At 41.4% G+C, this 20,709-nt stretch overlaps 1 protein-coding gene across 1 annotated transcript in view; it reads right to left on the reverse strand.

Moving 5' to 3' along the window:
• Positions 1-20,709, reverse strand: part of ELP3 (elongator acetyltransferase complex subunit 3) — a 178,721-nt gene that overhangs the window by 18,647 nt on the left and 139,365 nt on the right. The window contains exons 11-14 of the mRNA XM_056563812.1: positions 19,598-19,688; positions 14,173-14,238; positions 12,410-12,637; positions 10,721-10,802 (exon numbers count right to left, since the gene is read on the reverse strand). Coding sequence (XP_056419787.1) covers positions 10,721-10,802; positions 12,410-12,637; positions 14,173-14,238; positions 19,598-19,688 — 467 coding nt within the window. The remainder of the gene's footprint in view (positions 1-10,720; positions 10,803-12,409; positions 12,638-14,172; positions 14,239-19,597; positions 19,689-20,709) is intronic.

Below are 20,709 nucleotides of genomic sequence, written 5' to 3' on the forward strand. Positions count from 1 at the left end.
GCGGTTCCAAGATACAACCCAAAGGAGACAGAAAACATCTCTATCCCAACCCCAAACAATATAACAATAACAACACCGAACTAGAAACCACCTCTAATCCAGGCTGTAAGAGGCCTAGTGAGCAAAGGAAGAATAGGACTTTTATCGCAAATAGTGAGCGGGTGCTCGCATCCCCGCAGGATATTCGTGAGTAAATACTCGAAGAAAAGAAGGGGGGCAGGTACAGGAGGTGAAATAAAGAAAAACACTAAAGAGGGAAGAAGGAAAGGTGAGCAATGTATTGTTAAATGAGTAGGAGGTGAGGGAAGTAGACAAAAGAGAATTCAGAAAGGTAAATAAAAAGGAAAAGCATATAAGAATGCATGACCGAGATAGAGAGGAAAAGATAGGACTAGAAATAAAGCAGGAAAAACAAATGTAATCACCCCTAAGGGCAAAAAGGTAGGTCGGCAAAAGGGCAAAAAAAGGTAGGTCGGCAAAAGGGCAAAAAAAGGTAGGTCGGCAAAAGGGCAAAAAAAGGTAGGTCGGCAAAAGGGCAAAAAAAGGTAGGTCGGCAAAAGGGCAAAAAAAGGTAGGTCGGCAAAAGGGCAAAAAAAGGTAGGTCGGCAAAAGGGCTAAAAAGGTAGGTCGGCAAAAGGGCAAAAAAAGGTAGGTCGGCAAAAGGGCAAAAAAAGGTAGGTCGGCAAAAGGGCAAAAAAGGTAGGTCGGCAAAAGGGCAAAAAAGGTAGGTCGGCAAAAGGGCAAAAAAAGGTAGGTCGGCAAAAGGGTAGGTCGGCAAAAGGGCAAAAAGGTAGGTCGGCAAAAGGGCAAAAAGGTAGGTCGGCAAAAGGGCAAAAAAGTAGGTCAGGAAAAGGGTAGGTCGGGAAAAAGAAAAAAAACTACAACACAAGCAAAAAGAAAATAAACAGGCCATGTACAAGTATATAGTGGAATTCTGGCCTCTGCTGTCGTCAACCAAAACAAATTATAATACAACCTCTCACTCGCATGGGCCAGTCAAGGCACAATATAAATCGTTACGACTAGTACTAGAATATAAAGGAGTGAGTCCCGAGAGTAACAGAAGAGAGGATGTATCCGGACCATTGAACAGACAGTCCGTCCATCCTCAAAGACTAACAGCTGGAAAAGGAAAAGTCAGACCTCTAATACGCAGTCCAAAGTCCCTCCATGGCGTCAAGGGATAGCGGTGGACTCTTGTAGTGCCTGCGTTTGTTCTGGTCAGTCACGGCTGCTGCCGCCACCACTGCTCGGAGATTCAGAGCTGCCTGAGCCTCTTCGTGTGTGCGATACATCTCAGTGGATCTGTCAGGTTTAGAGATGCGAAGTATCTCCGGATATTGGAGGACAAATTTACGTTGCTGGGCCACTAATTGGCAGCATATAGGAGAGAAAGCCTTGCGTCTCTTGGCCATTTCAGCTGAGAAGTCATTAAATAAAAACACGGTGACTCCGGATAATTAGTGGGGTGAACAACTTCTTGTGATCACCTGTCTTGGGCCTTCACCTTCTTCTTTTGGTGATCACCTGTCTTGGGCGAATATTAGCAAAAGTGGCGGTAGGAGATGGGGGTGGTCTCTGCGGCCACAATCTGTGTGCTCGTTCCACTAGATAGCGGGCATTTTGGGCCCAGCGCTTGAGGCAAATCTTCGGCACATAGAATGTAGCTGATGCGGGATGGACTCAGGCAGCCCAACTAACCTGAGATTTCCCAGCCTGGAGCGGTTCTTCAGATTGTCTGTTTTTTTTCTTGCAGAGTCTTTGTAAGCCTAAGGGACTTCTGCGGTTATTGTTTAGTGGCCATGATTTCTTCTTCAGCCACACTTAGTCTTTCCTCTAAATCAGCAAACTGGCTGGTATGGAGAGTAACGTCTCCCTGGATACTGGTCAGCGCTGTGGCGATGGTGTGGTCCAGCTGCACTTTTATATCTGGCAGGAGAAGTTAAGCCACCTCCGCCACCAGTTATAAGATATAGGGAGTCCCGGAATCAGACGGTCTTCCGACCCCAGAGCTTGTGAGGCAAGAAGGGGTTGCGCAGCCTCCTCCACAGTGGCACGATTCATCGCCATCTTCTCCGTGCTCACCTCTCCCTGTAGCTGAAGTGGAGTTCCTACGCGCTGGCCTTGTCCGTACCTGCCGTGGCTTAAGAAACGGTCCATCCGGTCCTCCAGACTTTCAGGTAACTGTGGGTAATGGGTGAGACCCGGAATATGACTGAGGTGTGAGGCGGGAGCGATAATAGGCCTTGGTCAGGACAGAGCTCTGTCTTCCCGCACCTTACATTTGCGTGCCGGAAGCCTCACCCATAAAGTGGTCTTACATTTAGGCCGTTTTTTTCTTCTTTTCAATAAGATAAGTTTGAGGGGGTGTTCTTATAATCAGGGTCACCATATAATTGAGCAATTATAGTATTTAGAAATATTGTTTGTCATGTGAGAAATCACAAAAATGTACTCAATAAAAGACAACAAGAATCAAAGTCCAGCTCACCTCTCACTACTCGGTGCACGGACCGATGCCCTGCAAGGCACCCAGCGTAACTGAAGAATAATCAGAGGGTCCAGCACTACGATGATTAGCAGCTTTATTAGAATATACAACACACGGCAAAACGACAGTCAGACGCGTTTCAAGCGCATGCGCTCGAAACGCATCTGAATATCGTGTTGCCGTGTGTTGTATATTCTAATAAAGCTGCTCCTCATCGTAGTGCTGGACCCTCCGATTATTCTTCAGTTACTCAATAAAAGATACACATGGTCCAATTGGTTTTACCAAAAAGATGTGTCGCTCCACAGTCCACGTTCCCTGGTACTCTTGCTCCACAGTCCACGTTCCCTGGTACTCTTGCTCCACAGTCCACTTTCCCTGGTACTCTTGCTCCACAGTCCACGTTCCCTGGTACTCTTGCTCCACAGTCCACGTTCCCTGGTACTCTTGCTCCACAGTCCGCGTTCCCTGGTACTCTTGCTCCACAGTCCGCGTTCCCTGGTACTCTTGCTCCACAGTCCGCGTTCCCTGGTACTCTTGCTCCACAGTCCGCTTTCCCTGGTACTCTTGCTCCACAGTCCACGTTCCCTGGTACTCTTGCTCCACAGTCCACGTTCCCTGGTACTCTTGCTCCACAGTCCACGTTCCCTGGTACTCTTGCTCCACAGTCCACGTTCCCTGGTACTCTTGCTCCACAGTCCACGTTCCCTGGTACTCTTGCTCCACAGTCCACGTTCCCTGGTACTCTTGCTCCACAGTACACGTTCCCTGGTACTCTTGCTCCACAGTCCACGTTCCCTGGTACTCTTGCTCCACAGTCCACGTTCCCTGGTACTCTTGCTCCACAGTCCATGTTCCTGGGTCTGAGTTGCAGGTGTTACTGCTCCACAGCCTGCGTCCCTGTCTTTCCTGTTATCCCTGTTGCATCCAGCTGCCTACTAGTGGGCTTTCTGGGGACCATAAATTTGGGAAACTAACATTCTACACCCCAGTCTGTCTGCCACTAAACCAGTAATAAATATGCAGAAGGATTATAATGCGGTGAAAAGATTATCAACAGATCGACTTGATCCCACAGAGATATGAACTGTAATAAAATGCCCTTTATTTTATGATGTTATTAATTTAATTTTAACTCATTCCACTAAGCAGAATGGAAAACAATCATTTAGATTTGCAGGAAATAAATAATCAGTACTATCTCACTTAGAGGATCTTTGTGTGTTAATTGTTAATGAGCTACATTAATATGCAAATTGTAATTTTTTTTTACTTTTCCATTAGAACACACACACACACACACACACACACACACACACACACACACACATATATATATATATATATATATTACACACACACACACACATATATATATATATATATTACACACACACACACATATATATATATATATATTACACACACACACAAGCACTGATGTATTTCTGTGTCCGAGCAGTAGACAAAAGATGGCATCACTACCTGAGTGTATAATTATATCTTCGCTCAAACAATTCCATCTCTGTAAGAAAGTTTCTTCAGCGTTTCCGTGACTTGGAGGTGAGTGCATAAAGTATTATTATGTTAAATTATAGCGAATTGTTCTTTTTTCTTTGTTTGGTTTATTTTAAATCTTGCGAGGATGTATTTGTCCCTAACTAAAAATATACATTTACATAAAGCTGCTAACAAAGTTCAAAGCAATTAGACCTTACTTTAAATTGGCCCACGTCAGCAGTGACAACGCAGCGGGGACAAATGTTCTGATTGTGAGGTGGACAAACAAGACCCCCCCCCACCCCCTTCCCCATAAATCAATGAACAACATGTTCGATAAAACCAACGGCACATATAACGTGTTCCTAAATACCACCCATAACGTGTTCCTAAATGCTGTTATAGGGGGCGCTCCACAATTCTCAGACAGTCTGTGGTGCAGTCTGGAGCACCCCCTATAACAGCAGTCTGGTTGTGTAGTCTTGAGTGCCCCCTATAACAGCAGTCTGGTTGTGGTAGTACGCCCTCTGGTGGGAACACTCAGCGTCTAACCAGACCACACCTGTAACCTGGGCGGGGGCGCGACGCAATGAGGGGGCAAGGCTATGACATCACAGGCTCCTGGCACCAGCTCCGGTGTTCGGAACAGTGTGGCAGTTCAAACTCAAGATGCCCAAACCTTCTCTCCCCAACATTGGCCATCGGAAAAGAGGCAGGAGGCCTCCACAGATCTAAGATGGTCACCTGATCCCGCTGAAATTGGTGAGAATGGCCGACAGATGCCTAATGTGTATTACCTATATATATATATATATATATATATATATATATATATATATATATTCACACTGCAGTATCCACTTAATATATAAGCCAGGAAAGCTCCAAGCACATAGTCCGACATATCCAAGGGACCCAAACAAATAGGTTAGACAACTCCTCCAGGCCTTCACTGCTAAAATCCGCACATAAGTGGATCTGACTACTGGTAATGACAAATATCTGCAGCCCTCCCCCAGTTATTTTATACAGAGATACTAAAACATATCCCAGTAATAAACTGGTAATGAGCCCAATCAATGATAATTATACTGGGAAAACAAATCATCTGAAGAATAATGACACAATTTACAATCCAATTACCAGACCCCAGCGATGACTACCACGTGTGGAGCTCCTGCCACATTCCAGATGTTCTCCATCAGAGAATTGGGTATGATCTTAATAAATCATCAGACCCCCCCCCATGGTGAAACCAGGAATGAAAGTAGGGAATGAAAATAACACGAAAAAGTGATGTCAAGACGTCTAGTCACCATATCAGATAGAACCTAACATATGAGATAATGATTAGGTAAGGACAAGGCCCCTTTCCCAATGAGGCTTTATTTTATGTGGTAATTTATATATTTTTTTGTGTATGGCCAACATGTAATGCTACATCTCTCCTGTAGAGGCCACTGCTATCACAGCTGTTTGCCCGGGGGTTTTAGCTCTCTTCAGGGATTGATAAGTTGGTACTACTCTTAGTGAAGGAAAGAGTGGTTTCTGTTAGGGGTCGTGCCGCAGTCTGATAAGCTCGCCGCGGACGCACTCCTCCTCTGCTGCCCGGCATACTCCTTACTACGATATGCATCCTGCGATGAGATCACAGCCTGCCCACTCTGTCTTAACTTCCCCGTACACTTCATGCTTGCCAGCGCGCGTGACAGTACACATTTAATTGGTTCTTGCTTCTCCATGACCCTATCAGTACAGGCATTTCCTTTTGACCCTTGCCGGATCTTTGTGGCTCATCAGCCTAAGAGAAAGTGTTCAGTTTGTGCCTTGCCGCGTATCGGACCCTATTGCTACGTATCCTGACCTTACTCCTGTGCCCTCTGACCTCTTGCTACATGACCTGACCTTGTTAATGTGCCGCCTGCCCTGACCTCCTGCCTGTCCTGACTACATGTTTCCTCATCCTTCCAGTATCACGTTACACCTCGGCAGCCTGTGTCGGCGAGTCGTATCAGGGGTAGCGACCTGGGTGCCGCCTGCCGCGGCAAGTCCATCCCGCTTTGCGGCGGGCTCTGATGAAAACCAGCGGCACCTTAGACTCCGCTCCCTGATACGGTCCACGTTCTCATCCACACAGGTACAGCGGATCCATTTCAGCCGTGACAGTTTAATTTTTGCCCCTCCAAAGTTTGGTGGTCATAATTCTTTCTGCTTTTTACGTTGATAAAGCTGAACTGATTAGATAAAAGAAACCCTGCCTCAGTGATTGGGTCCTGTAGTTCTGCTCTGCTGTCAGGTCCCAATACTTACTCTATGGAGACCAGCAGAGACTTCCCATCAACTTCTCTGCAATTCATCTTAATTTTCCCCGTAAGGAAAATATAATGGCAAATATGACATTTATTAAAGATTTTACTCTGCTTGTAAAACTAATCCAGGTGAAGAGAATTATGGCAAAAAACAGTGTTAATAGGTCTATTATACAGAGCCATGAACACTCAAAGAAAATATCAGCACAACATATACTGGAGGACACTGGTAGGGTAGACTGGGCAATGGCAGCTAGGAGAATTGAGCAATGGAAGGTCGGGGAGAGAAGGATGAGAGAATAGAGGGCAAAGAAAGGGCGGATAAGATGATGGAGAGCAGAGGAGAGGATGGTGGGACAATGGAGGAGAGAGACTATGAGGATCAGGTATTGGAGGAGAGAGAAGACGAGGATTGGGAAATGGAAGGCCGGGGAGCGGAGGATGGCACAATAGAGGGCTATGGAATGGAGGATCAGATGATAGAGGGCAGAGGAGAGGAGGATCAATAAAGAAGAGGATCAGGCAATGTAGGAGAGAGTAGAGGGAAATTAGGCAATGGAGGCGGGGGAGAGGAGGACAGGACAATGGAGGGCAAAGGAAGGGAGGATCAGATTATGGAGGGCAGAGGAGACAAGGAATGGGCAATGCAGGGCAAAGGAGGGGAGGACTAGACAACAGAGTGCAATGGAAAGTAGGATGAGAAAAGGCATTGCAGAGGAAAATATGAGACAATGGAGTGAAGAGGAAAGGAAGGTCATACAATGGAGTGAAGAGGAAAGGAATATCAGATGATGGAAGGTAGAGAAGAGATGGATCAGACAACTAAAGGTAGAAGACAAGAGGATTGGACAGAAAAGAGGAGAAATGGACAATGACGGGCAATAAAAAGTAGAATGAGACCGTGTATTACAGAGAAGGTGATCATACAATGGAGTGCAAAGAAAAGCAGGGTCAGACAATGAAGTGCAGATGAGAGGAGGATGAAAAGAACATATACGGTAGCTTAGAGGAGGATAAAGCAAGAGCGTGCAAAGAAGAGGAGGGTTAGACAAGAGATAAGAAGACCAAACAATGGAGTGCATTATTACTGCATAAGAGACTGCAGCAGAGATGGGAAGACCACAGGGCACAGAGAAAGACAGGATAACAGGTACTGAAAACTATTACAATAAGAAGATAAAGGCCATAAATTGGGCAAATCTACTTCGGACAACTGTCTGGCTGTGTCCATGTCACTGGCAGGACACACACAAGACTTGGGCAATACATATAGATAGGTGCGGCACACTAGAGTCCTGCATCAGGACCCATTAGAAAATGGTAATGAGGTTGTTGTGGGCAGTCACAGAACATACAGTAGATCCTGCAAAATCCAGAAAACCTCTGAAATGCCAAAGGGGCAGATGAAACGGCACGGGAAGTACTCTCTATAAAAGCTGTGACAAAATGCCGGGGCGGGTAGGAGTGGAACACACACCGCGAGAGCGGGAGGTAATGGTCAGAAATCCAATAGGAACAGGATTTAGATAACAGTCCCATGCAGGAGTCTACAGCAAACTCCATGACCCACAGGAGAATATTACACGATGACCGGCACAACTCTAAAGAGATCCAGTGGACACGTCTGTTGGCTCCGATGCGTGGGCTGCACACGATGGGACTTTAAAAGCCGATTCAGACAGCGTGGGAGTCCAGTATATGCAGTTTACACATTTACAGCCGAAGATTATAAAGCGATTGAAACTGTTCTTGTGTTTTAATTCAGACACAATGAATTCATTATCACAGAACATCTAGAACGGCGAAAAATTGGACTGAGAAGAGGAAGCATTAACCATGAGTCACAGGTCAGAGAGCCGATCCCGGGAATAGAAAGGCACAAACACTTTACTTAATGGCTGAATAAAAAAAACCTACACAGCATGGACAACATATAATAATCTAAAAAACGAAGATGAGAGCGCTTCATAGTGTAATTCACATTAAAAAGAGTAGGAAAGTGGGGAAATGCATAAAATCCGCTCACCCTGAAGAGTTGTGTAACATTATACACAACAATGGTAACCACACATAAGTAGAATCGTCTGCTGCCCTCCGGCTGGAATACAATATTGGATAGGATCGGCTTTCAGCAGAAAACTCCGGCTCAGGGTGACGCTGACGAGAAGCCACGCTGAGCCGGCGTTCTCTGCTGAAGCCAAACATATAATAACACACAAGCCATATGTAATAAGCTAAGTGTTATCTGGCCCTCTAAAAGCTAGAGAGCAAGCCCATCCAAATCCAAAGGATTAAGACAATAGCACTATTCTCCTTCAAGCAAAAAAAAAAAAACTAAAAAAAAATTATATATACACACACACACACGCACGCACGCACACGCACGCACACGCACGCACACGCACGCACGCACACGCACACAGATCAAAATAAAAATAAAAAATAAAAAAAAGGTTTCCTGTTGATAAACTTTGTAAAACACTGTTCTAATGGCATGGTGTACCCCTTCAAAGGATGATCAATGTAGATTACATTATTTCTGAGAAAATCAAGTGTTCATAAATTGTTCTGTAATTTTGATCTCCAGTGTATATATTTATACCTGGGGCCAGTATTATAGTAGTTATATTCTTATATATAGGAGGCAGTATTATAGTAGTTATATTCTTGTATATAGGAGCAGTATTATAGTAGTTATATTCTTGTATATAGGAGCAGTATTATAGTAGTTATATTCTTGTATATAGGAGCAGTATTATAGTAGTTATATTCTTGTATATAGAAGGCAGTATTATAGTAGTTATATTTTTGTAGATAGGGGCCAGTATTATAGCATTTATATTCTTGTATATAGGGAGCAGTATTATAGTAGTTATATTCTTGTATATAGGAGGCAGTATTATAGTAGTTATATTCTTGTATATAGGAGGCAGTATTATAGTAGTTATATTTTTGTAGATAGGGGCCAGTATTATAGCATTTATATTCTTGTATATAGGGGCCAGTATTATAGTAGTTATATTCTTGTATATAGGAGCAGTATTTAAGTAGTTATATTCTTGTATATAGGAGCAGTATTATAGTAGTTATATTCTTGTATATAGGAGCAGTATTATAGTAGTTATATTCTTGTATATAGGAGGCAGGATTATAGTAGTTATATTCTTTTATATAGGTGGTGGTATTATAGTAGTTATATTCTTGTATATAGGAGGCAGTATTATAGTAGTTCTATTCTTGTATATAGGAACAGTATTATAGTACCGTAATTATATTCTTGTATATAGGAGGCAGTATTATAGTAATTATATTCTTGTATATAGGAGCAGTATTATAGTAGTTATATTCTTGTATATAGGAGCAGTATTATAGTAGTTATATTCTTGTATATAGGGGGCAGTATTATAGTAGTTATATTCTTGTATATAGGAGCAGTATTATAGTAGTTATATTCTTGTATATAGGAGGCAGGATTATAGTAATTATATTCTTGTATATAGGAGCAGTATTATAGTAGTTATATTCTTGTATATAGGAGCAGTATTATAGTAGTTATATTCTTGTATATAGGAGCAGTATTATAGTATTTATATTCTTGTATATAGGAGGCAGTATTATAGTAGTTATATTCTTGTATATAGGAGCAGTATTATAGTAGATATATTCTTGTATATAGGAGCAGTATTATAGTAGTTATATTCTTGTATATAGGAGCAGTATTATATTAGTTATATTCTTGTATATAGGAGCAGTATTATAGTAGTTATATTCTTGTATATAGGAGCAGTATTATAGCAGTTATATTCTTGTATATAGGAGGCAGTATTTTAGCAGTTATACTCTTATATATAGTAGCAGTATTATAGCAGTTATACTCTTGTACATAGAGGTTGTCAGAACTAATACCTACTTATATTGCATGTTTAAAATGTTTGTAGCATGTAGCCTGGCCTTGCAAAATCGGAGAGTGTGGGGTGTCAGTGCTTTGTGTAATGTACTAAGACAGTGCTAGGCAGCACACCTGATACCACAGTACAGGCCTGAACAACAGGCTACTAGCATGGTACACTACACATAACTATGTTCTTACACCTTTTAATAGTATTTCACACAGGTCAGACTAACACTCAGCAGCCACCAACTTATAAATGACAGATAAGTGATTGGACGTTCGTCAGTATTTTGTACCTGTGTAACCTCATATAACATTGTAGAATTCTTTGGAGAACTGGTGTTTTTGTCATTATAGATGTAGGTGAACCTCCTCCTTCCACCAGTCGCACTCACCATCTATAGTAAGGCTAGAAAAATGTCTCAAGTGAAACTATAATGAACACCAAAGAGACCCATCATAGTACCCCAAACATCCAGATTACAATGATCATTTACATTATAAGATAACTATTCATAAGACATTCACCTGAAATGACCGCTATTTTGGAGGATCCATGCTCGTCTCTTGCTATACGTTCTGCCTCCTCCATCAGCAACATCCCAAAACCCTGTGCAGAGGGAAACAGGAACAAATCCCAATTTAACAGTGTAATCCATATAGGAGGCAGTATTATAGTAGTTATATTCTTGTATATATAGGAGGCAGTATTATAGTAGTTATATTCTTGTATATAGGAGGCAGTATTATAGTGGTTATATTCTTGTATATAGGATACAGTATTATAGTAGTTATATTCTTGTATATAGGATACAGTATTATAGTAGTTATATTCTTGTATATAGGAGCAGTATTATAGTAGTTATATTCTTGTATATAGGAGCAGTATTATAGAAGTTATATTCTTGTATATAGGAGCAGTATTATAGTAGTTATATTCTTGTATATAGGAGGCAGTATTATAGTAGTTATATTCTTGTATATAGGAGCAGTATTATAGTAGTTATATTCTTGTATATATAGGAGGCAGTATTATAGTAGTTATATTCTTGTATATAGGAGCAGTATTATAGTAGTTATATTCTTGTATATAGGAGCAGTATTATAGTAGTTATATAATTGTATATAGGAGAAGTATTATAGTAGTTATATTCTTGTATATAGGAGGCAGTATTATAGTAGTTATATTCTTGTATATAGGAGCAGTATTATACTAGTTATATTCTTGTATATAGGAGCAGTATAATAGTAGTTATATTCTTGTATATAGGAGGCAGTATTATACTAGTTATATTCTTGTATATATGGGGGCAGTATTATAGTAGTTATATTCTTGTATATATAGGAGCAGTATTATAGTAGTTATATTCTTGTATATAGGAGCAGTATTGAAGTAGTTATATTCTTGTATATAGGAGCAGTATTATAGTAGTTATATAATTGTATATAGGAGAAGTATTATAGTAGTTATATTCTTGTATATAGGAGGCAGTATTATAGTAGTTATATTCTTGTATATAGGAGCAGTATTATAGTAGTTATATTCTTGTATATAGGAGCAGTATTATAGTAGTTATATTCTTGTATATAGGAGCAGTATTATAGTAGTTATATTGTTGTATATAGGAGCAGTATTATAGTAGTTATAGTCTTGTCTATAGGAGCAGTATTATAGTAGTTATATTCTTGTCTATAGGAGCAGTATTATAGTAGTTATATTCTTGTATATAGGAGCAGTATTATAGTAGATATATTCTTGTATATAGGAGCAGTATTATAGTAGTTATATTGTTGTATATAGGAGCAGTATTATAGTAGTTATAGTCTTGTCTATAGGAGCAGTATTATAGTAGTTATATTCTTGTCTATAGGAGCAGTATTATAGTAGTTATATTCTTGTATATAGGAGCAGTATTATAGTAGATATATTCTTGTATATAGGAGCAGTATTATAGGAGTTATATTCTTGTCTATAGGAGCAGTATTCTAGTAGATATATTCTTGTATATAGGAGCAGTATTATAGGAGTTATATTCTTGTATATAGGAGCAGCATTACAGTAATTTTATTATTGTACATAGGTAGCAGTATTATAGTAATAATATTTGTGTACAGAGGGAGGAGTATTGTATTAGTTACGCTCTTATATATGGTATCAGCATGCTCCGTCAGGAAACTTTATCAGTCTGGAGGGGGGCTGATGTTCTCCTTTATTACCTGATGCTGAAACTTGGAAGGGTCCCGATTGCTGACTGGGACCACGCTGCCGTACACATGCAGTTCCCTCACTATGGACACTCCTCCCTTTAACTCAGGCCTGAAAGTTTCCGGGGAACATTTTCTCAGGCGCAACAACCCAATGAGAATATCTTGTTCCGGATCTTCGTATGACAGGAATGTCTCCCAGCCCCCATTAGCTACGTAGTCCCTACGGATTAGTTCCACCTAAAAGAACAAAAAAATAACAACTCAGTTAAAGTGGTATTCCAGAAAAACTTTTTTTTTTTCTTTTTTATATCAACTGGCTCCAGAAAGTTAAAAAGATTTGTAAATTACTTCTATTAAAAAATCTTAATCCTTCCAGTACTTATCAGCTTCTATTCTGGACAGTTCCCAAGACACGTGTCATCAGAGAGCACTTAGACAGAAAAGAACAACTCAACTTCAGCACATAAGTACTGAAAGGATTAAGATTTTATAATAGAAGTCATTAATAAATCTGTTTAACTTTCTATATATATATAAGTTTTTTTCCTGGATAACCCCTTTAACCAAAATACAAAGTAAAGTTAAATAGAGTTTTATATGGGGAGTATCTGAAGTTTATAATACCCGTCCCTTTAAGCCCAATGACATTTTGTAGCAAATAAATTCAAAATGGCAAACATATACAATTCCAACACCGCTCCGTATAAATCACTTTCGTCAGACTCAGCCTCTTGTTTAGTCACAAACAGGCCCTGGAATCTTGAGGGTAAAACCCCCCAGGACAGTATCATTCGGAAAAATGCCTGTGGCAGCGATTCCCAATACTGAATAAGGCGCCACAGGACAAAAAGATAATAATAATGTCATTTACAATTTTTCGAATGTCAACAAAACATTTAAGTAGGATCTGGGGGGAGACGCGTTCCGCTCGCTCACTTTCTGACAGCTGATTTCACCAGCTGCCGCGCTCCCAGAGGAGCTGTGATATTAGCTGCTGTAAGCGAGCGTCCTCCGCTCCCCTTGTGTACGAGACCGAAAAATAACATCATTGGTAATTTTATTGCTTGTTGTGCACTAGAACATAATTCTGAATGCCGGGGGAAGTGGTAAAGGTGGTGGTGGGGGGTGTACATGGAGGTGACATGTCAAAATGGATGTAGTCAGTAAAAACATGAGGAAATCCGAGGAAAAACTGCGCCATCAGCACACGCTACAAACATGCACTACCTTGTACTGGCTGATTGTATAAATAAATTCGACTTAAAGGGGTACTCCAGTGGGAAACTTTTCTTTTTTTTTTTCCTTAATCAACTGGTGCCAGAAAGTATTTGTAAATTACTTCTATAAAAAAAAAAAAGATCTTAATCCTTCCAGTACTTATTAGCTGCTGAATACTACAGGAGATTATTTTCTTTTTGGAACACAGAGCTCTCTGCTGACATCACGAGCACAGTGCTCTCTGCTGACATCTCTGTCCATTTTAGGAACTGTCCAGAGCAGCCTATGTTTTCTATGGGGATTATCTCGTACTCTGGACAGTTCTTAAAATGGACAGAGATGTCAGCAGAGAGCTCTGTGTTCCAAAAAGAAAATACTTTCCTCTGTAGCATTCAGCAGCTAATAAGTACTGGAAGGATTAAGATTTTTTTAATAGAAGTAATTTACAAATCTGTTTAACTTTCTGGCACCAGTTGATTTAAAAAAAAAAAAAAAAAAAGTTTTCCACCGGAGTACCCCTTTAAATATGACCACTATGTGGAGAGAAGACGCACCTGATAGGGTCGGACTTTATGATGAATTTCTTGGATTCCCACTTCTCTTGTCCTGACGTCACGACACTGTGGAGGAAAGACAGATCAGTACAAATCAGATAGGGGATAAATCTACACAAAGCAATACCAGTCAAAAGGGTAATGATCTCTGTATTCTGAGAGGAAAGGTCAGGAACATTCCGTAGCTATTGTCTATGGCCACTTTCTACTTGAGATTAAAGCAATACAGTTTTTTTGGCCCATATCATGCACTCTCACCATCACTGGTCCTACAGCTCCATCTGTTTCATACCAGCACAGCTGCATTTATGTGTTTCATTAATGTGTTTCAATTACCAGCCTGACCCACAGAAAATCCGTGCTTAAAAGGGGTTATCCCGGAATAAACTTTCTTTTATATATCAACTGGCTCCAGAAAGTTAAAACAGATTTGTAAATTACTTCTATTAAAAAAAAATCGTAATGCTTTCAGTACTTATGAGCTGCTGAAGTTGAGTTGTTCTTTCGGTCTAAGAGTTCTTTGATGACAACTGTCTAAGGAACTGTCCCGAGTAGAAGCAAATGCCCATAGCAAACCTCTTCTACTCTGTGCAGTTCCCGAGACAAGCAGAGATGTCAGAAGAGAGCACTGTTGCCAGACAGAAAAGAACAACTCAACTTCAGCAGCTGATAATTATTGGAAGGATTGAGATTTTTTAATAGAAGTCATTTACTAATCTGTTTAATTTTCTGGAGTCAGTTGATATAAAAATAAAAAAAAAAGTTTTTTCCTGGAATACCCTTTAACCTGTTAAGGAGGAAGGCTGTACATGTATGCCCTTGCCTCCTGGTACTAAAGGACCGAGGACATACCTGTACTCCCTGAGTCCTTAAGCAGCTTTGAAGCGAGCACAGGAGCTGCGCTCGCTTCAGAACAGTGAGTGTCTGCTACTATCAGTAGCCAGACACTCACTGTTACTGACAGGCAGGGGCGATCCTGCCGCTGATGGTCATTAACCCTTTTGACGCTGTGATCAATGCCAATCATGGCAACTTAAGTGAAAATTAAAGTCTCCGATAACTCAGATGTGCTCACTGAACCCCCGCAACGTGATTGCAGGGGTTCCGTGAGCTAAAATGGAGGGACCCCTTAACTGCCTCCTACCGCCAATCTCATGTTTATTCAGTGGATCACGGATCATACTGTACAATGCAATGCCATAGGCATAGTATTATACAGTAAATGTAATCTAATGATTTCATATAAAGAGTCTCCTATGGGGACTTAAAAGTGTAAAAAAATAAAATAAAAGGTTCTGAAATTATATAAAACTCCTCCCTAATAAAAAATTATATCCCCCTTATTTCCCCATTTTGAAAAAAAGAAAAAAAAGTTTACATTTTATATCATATCAGGTGTCCAAACTATAAAAATATGTTTATGCTCCCGCACGGTAAGCGGCGTCACATAAAAAAAAACATCAAACACCAAAAGTACAGATTTTTAATCACATCATATATATATAAAATTATAAAAAGCGATCAAAAAGTCATATAAAAGCAAAATGGTACAGATGAAAGCTACAGATCAAGGTGCAGAAAAATTAGCACTTATTCCTGTATACGGAAAAAAAATATTAAGTTATAGGGGTCAGAAAAGGACAATTTTATGCATATGAATTTTGTTAAAACAAAATTTGCATAAAAAAAAAAAAAAAAAAGAAGTACAATAATAGAAAAACTATAAATTGGGAACCGTTTTAATCGCATTGACCAAGAGAATACAGATAATGTATCATATTGATCATAAAGTGTAAAGACCCCCCCCCCCCCCCCCCCCCCCCCCCGCCAAAAAAAAAAAAAGTTGCAAAATTGTAGTTTTCTTATAAATTTCCGCTCACAAATATGAATTTTTTGGTTTCATGGTACATCTTTTTTGTAAAAATGAAAGTCATTACATAGAACAATTGGTCTTGCAAAAAGAAACAAGCCCTCATATGGGTCTGTAGGTAAAAAAATATAAAAAGTGATTGATTTTACAAGGAGGAGGATGAGGAGGAAAAAACTAAAAAAATCTAAAATGAAAATTGGCCTGGTCCTTAAGGGGTTAATGTGTCAGATGAAGTGTCAGATAAAGTGCTCAGTCCTGGGTCAGCTGACTTTCTGTGAACTACAGGATGACATCATCACCTATTAGATCTGTATACTGCTGCTGCTATCTCTATCTAATCAGGATATATAGTAGTTCTACCCCTACCCTCCAGCTCTATCTGTATACTGCTGCTGCTATCTCTATGGGATCAGGATATATAGTAGTTCTACCCCTACCCTCCAGCTCTATCTGTATACTGCTGCTGCTATCTCTATGGGATTAGGATATATAGTGGTCATACACATCCACTCCAGCTATCTGTATAGTGCTGCTGTTATCTCTATGGGATCAAGACATATAGTAGTTATACACCCTCCCTCCAGCTCTATCTGTATGCTGCTGCTATCTCTATGGGATCAGGATGTATAGTAGTTATACACCCTCCCTCCAGCTCTATCTGTATACTGCTGCTATCTCTATGGGATCAGGATAAATAATACTTATACCCTCCAGCTCAATCGGTATACTGCTGCTGCTATCTCTATGGGAACAGGGTTAATAGTAGTTGTACCCCTCCCCTCCAGCTCTATCTGTATACTGCTGCTGCTGCTATCTCTATGGGAACAGGGGTAATAGAAGTTTTACCACTCCCCTCCAGCTCTATCTGTATACTGCTGCTATCTCTATATCATCAGGATATATAGTAGTTATACACCTCCCCTCTAACTCTATCTGTATACTGCTACCATCTCTATGAGATCAGGATATATAGTAGTTATACCCCTCCCCTCCAGCTCTATCTGTATACTGCTGCTATCTGTATGGGATCAGGATATATAGTAGTTATACCCCTCCCCTCCAGCTCTATCTGTATACTGCTGCTATCTGTATGGGATCAGGATATATAGTAGTTATACCCCTCCCCTCCATATCTATCTGTATACTGCTGCTATCTGTATGGGATCAGGATATATAGTAGTTATACCCCTCCCCTCAAGCTCTATCTGTATACTGCTGCTATATGTATGGGATCAGGATATATAGTAGTTATACACCTCCCCACCAGCTCTATCTGTATACTGCTGCTATCTGTATGGGATCAGGATATATAGTAGTTATACACCTCCCTTCCAGCTCTATCTGTATACTGCTGCTATCTCTATGGGATCAGGATATATAGTAGTTATGCACCTTCGTTCCAGCTCTATCTGTATACTGCTGCTATCTGTATGGGATCAGGATACATAGTAGTTATACACCTCCCCCAGCTCTATCTGTATACTGCTGCTATCTGTATGGGATCAGGATATATAGTAGTTATACCCCTCCCCTCCAGCTCTATCTGTATACTGCTGCTATCTGTATGGGATCAGGATATATAGTAGTTATACACCTCCCCTCCAGCTCTATCTGTATACTGCTGCTATCTGTATGGGATCAGGATAATATAGTAGTTATACACCTCCCCTCTAGCTCTATCTGTATACTGCTGCAATCTGTATGGGATCAGGATATATAGTAGTTATACACCTCCCCTCCAGCTCTATCTGTATACTGCTGCTATCTGTATGGGATCAGGATACATAGTAGTTATACACCTCTCCTCCAGCTCTATCTGTATACTGCTGCTATCTGTATGGGATCAGGATATATAGTAGTTATACACCTCCCCTCCAGCTCTATCTGTATACTGCTGCTATCTGTATGGGATCAGGATACATAGTAGTTATTCACCTTCGTTCCAGCTCTATTATATGGGATCAGGATAAATAATAGTCACATTGCTGTTTTCATTGTGTTTCTTGCTGTGTTTTTTTTTCTTCAGTTTTTGCCTCGATTCTCCATAACTGTAGCACAAAAAGTTTATATTTTACTGCAATTTTGCAAATCACTGCACAAATGTGTAATTTTGGAAATAGCAGCAGGAAAAGACAAAATGCAGTAAAAGCCTAATGAAAAATACCCTAATAAACCATTATATTAGTAGAAATCAATGGCAGTTTGCAGAGTTGTTATCGTTCCCCACAATGGAAGCAAGCAGTGGTCATAAGGAAGATCCTTTCATTTTCGAACCCTCATGTATCCAAATACGATCGGTTATAGGCTTCCTACGGCAAACACATAAACAACTGCCAAAACGATAACATTTATCGAGCCCAATCCCATTGTCCAGGATTAGTGTTGAGGATCCTAAATGATCATCCGTGTAATGTATCGGCCGCTATCATTGACTTGTCCAAATTACTGCAGCATCTATGGCCACCTAAGGAGCTCGGACGGTTCTCTCATCATTTATCGCTATATAAGTGACCACCTTCGGAAGCAACGACCCGTAAATCTGTCTAACTCCATTATAAACAACAATACCCGGGGGGGGGGGGGGGGGGGGGGGGGGGCGGGGGGGTGTCATATATCAGCACGGTGATAAACATGGATGTCTGTCGGCAAAATGATACGCCTGAGAACAGTAAGTGCCTCCATGAATCTGCACGACACCTAATGATCAATGAATAGCTAATACAGTGACCCCCCCCGACCTACGATGGCCCCGACATACGATCATTTCAACATACAATGGTCTCTCAGAGGCAGCCTCAACATACGATGCTTTTGTATGTCGGGGCCATCGCATAAACGGCTATCCTGCAGCGCTGACTGCTTCAGCTGCCACCGGATAGCCGTTTACGGTGCCCCGTGTGGTCCGCTGACGATCACTTACCTGTCCTCGGGGCTCCGGCGCATCCTCTTAGGGATCCTCTCCATCGTCGGCGCTCTCCATCGCCGTCATCACGTCGCTGCGCACGCCGTCCCGTCATCCAATAGCAGCGACGTGCGTAATGACGTGATGGCGGCGACGGAGAGCGAGGATGCCGGGGAAGCAGAGGCCTTACCGGAGCGTCAGGGACACCCCGGGAACGCAGCGACAGCGATGGAAGGCGACATCCAGGGCAGTGGTGAAGAGCGGTGACGGTCCGGAGCGGGGGGGGGGGGGGGGGGGGGGGGGACAGGTGAGTACAACTTCCTCTAACAGTGGTCTACAACCTGCGGACCTCCAGATGTTGCAAAACTACAACTCCCAGCATGCCCGGACAGCCGTTGGCTGTCCGGGCATGCTGGGTGTTGTAGTTTTGCAACATCTGGAGGTCCGCAGGTTGTAGACCACTGTCCTATACTTTACATTGCACGGATCCCTCAACATACGATGGTTTCAACAAACGATGGTCCGTTTGGATCGGATTACCATCGTATGTTGAGGGACACTGTATATTAGAAGCGATGAAGTATCGGACCTCCTGTCCACCTGGTAACTGGCGCCTTTCCCATCATAAAGTACAGACAGAACCGTAATCTTACCTCTGTGCCCAAATCTTTCATCCGGGCCAACGCCAACTCTCGCAGGTTTCCGTGCTCCACCCCCGAGCTCACCAACGGCATCGGAATATCTCTGAAAACCAGGGGAAGGAAAATAATTATTAATGTGCTAAGCGTTCTTCATTCTGTAAGACATCAATATCAATGTTAAAGGGGTACTCCGGTGGAAAACTTTTTTTTTTTTTTTTTTTTAAATCAACTGGTGCCAGAAAGTTAAACAGATTTGTAAATTACTTCTATAAAAAAAATCTTAATCCTTCCAGTACTTATTAGCTGCGGAATACTACAGAGGAAATTTTTTTTTTTTTGGAACATAGTGCTCTCTGCTGACATCACGAGCACAGTGCTCTCTGCTGACATCTCTGTCCATTTTAGGAACGGTCCAGTGTAGGAGAAAATCCCCATAGCAAACATATGCTGCTCTGGACAGTTCCTAAAATGGACAGAGATTTTAGCAGAGAGCACTGTGGTCATGATGTCAGCAGAGAGCACTGTGCTCGTGATGTCAGCAGAGAGCACTGTGTTCCAAAAAGAAAAGAATTTCCTCTGTAGTATACAGCTGCTAATAAGTACTGGAAGCATTAAGATTTTTTAATAGAAGTAATTTACAAATCTGTTTAACTTTCTGGCACCAGTTGATTAAAAAAAATAAAAATAAAAAATAAAGTTTTCCACCGGAGTACCCCTTTAATATCTGGGACACAATGGTGGAAGTGGTCAAGAGGAGGATACTCCTAGGAATTTTATACAGGATTGAGTCATATGTCAAGCAGAGGTGACCCTGTTCCCCGCAGCAAGGAAGGGCATGCTTTCTTATGGTTGAGTTCCACCAAACAGACCAACGCCCGATATGTAACCAAGTTCAAGCAGGGATGTGGTATTCCTATCGCCCAACGTGCGGGACATGCAGTTCCGGGCGTCGGCAGGTAAATTTTCCAGGTCCTTAGCCCTGCTTCGGGCAAGCACAAAGAGGTGTATGGAGCAGGCTCCCGACTCCAGCCCGTTCCGTACTCTGCAGCCCCCGGCTGATTTCAGTAGCTGGGGGCCACCGCTAATAGCCAGCATGCGGCAATCACGATCGCCGTGGCTGGCTA

Source organism: Hyla sarda, chromosome 3 (assembly GCF_029499605.1).
Source record: "Hyla sarda isolate aHylSar1 chromosome 3, aHylSar1.hap1, whole genome shotgun sequence".
Taxonomy (NCBI): Eukaryota; Metazoa; Chordata; class Amphibia; order Anura; family Hylidae; genus Hyla; species Hyla sarda.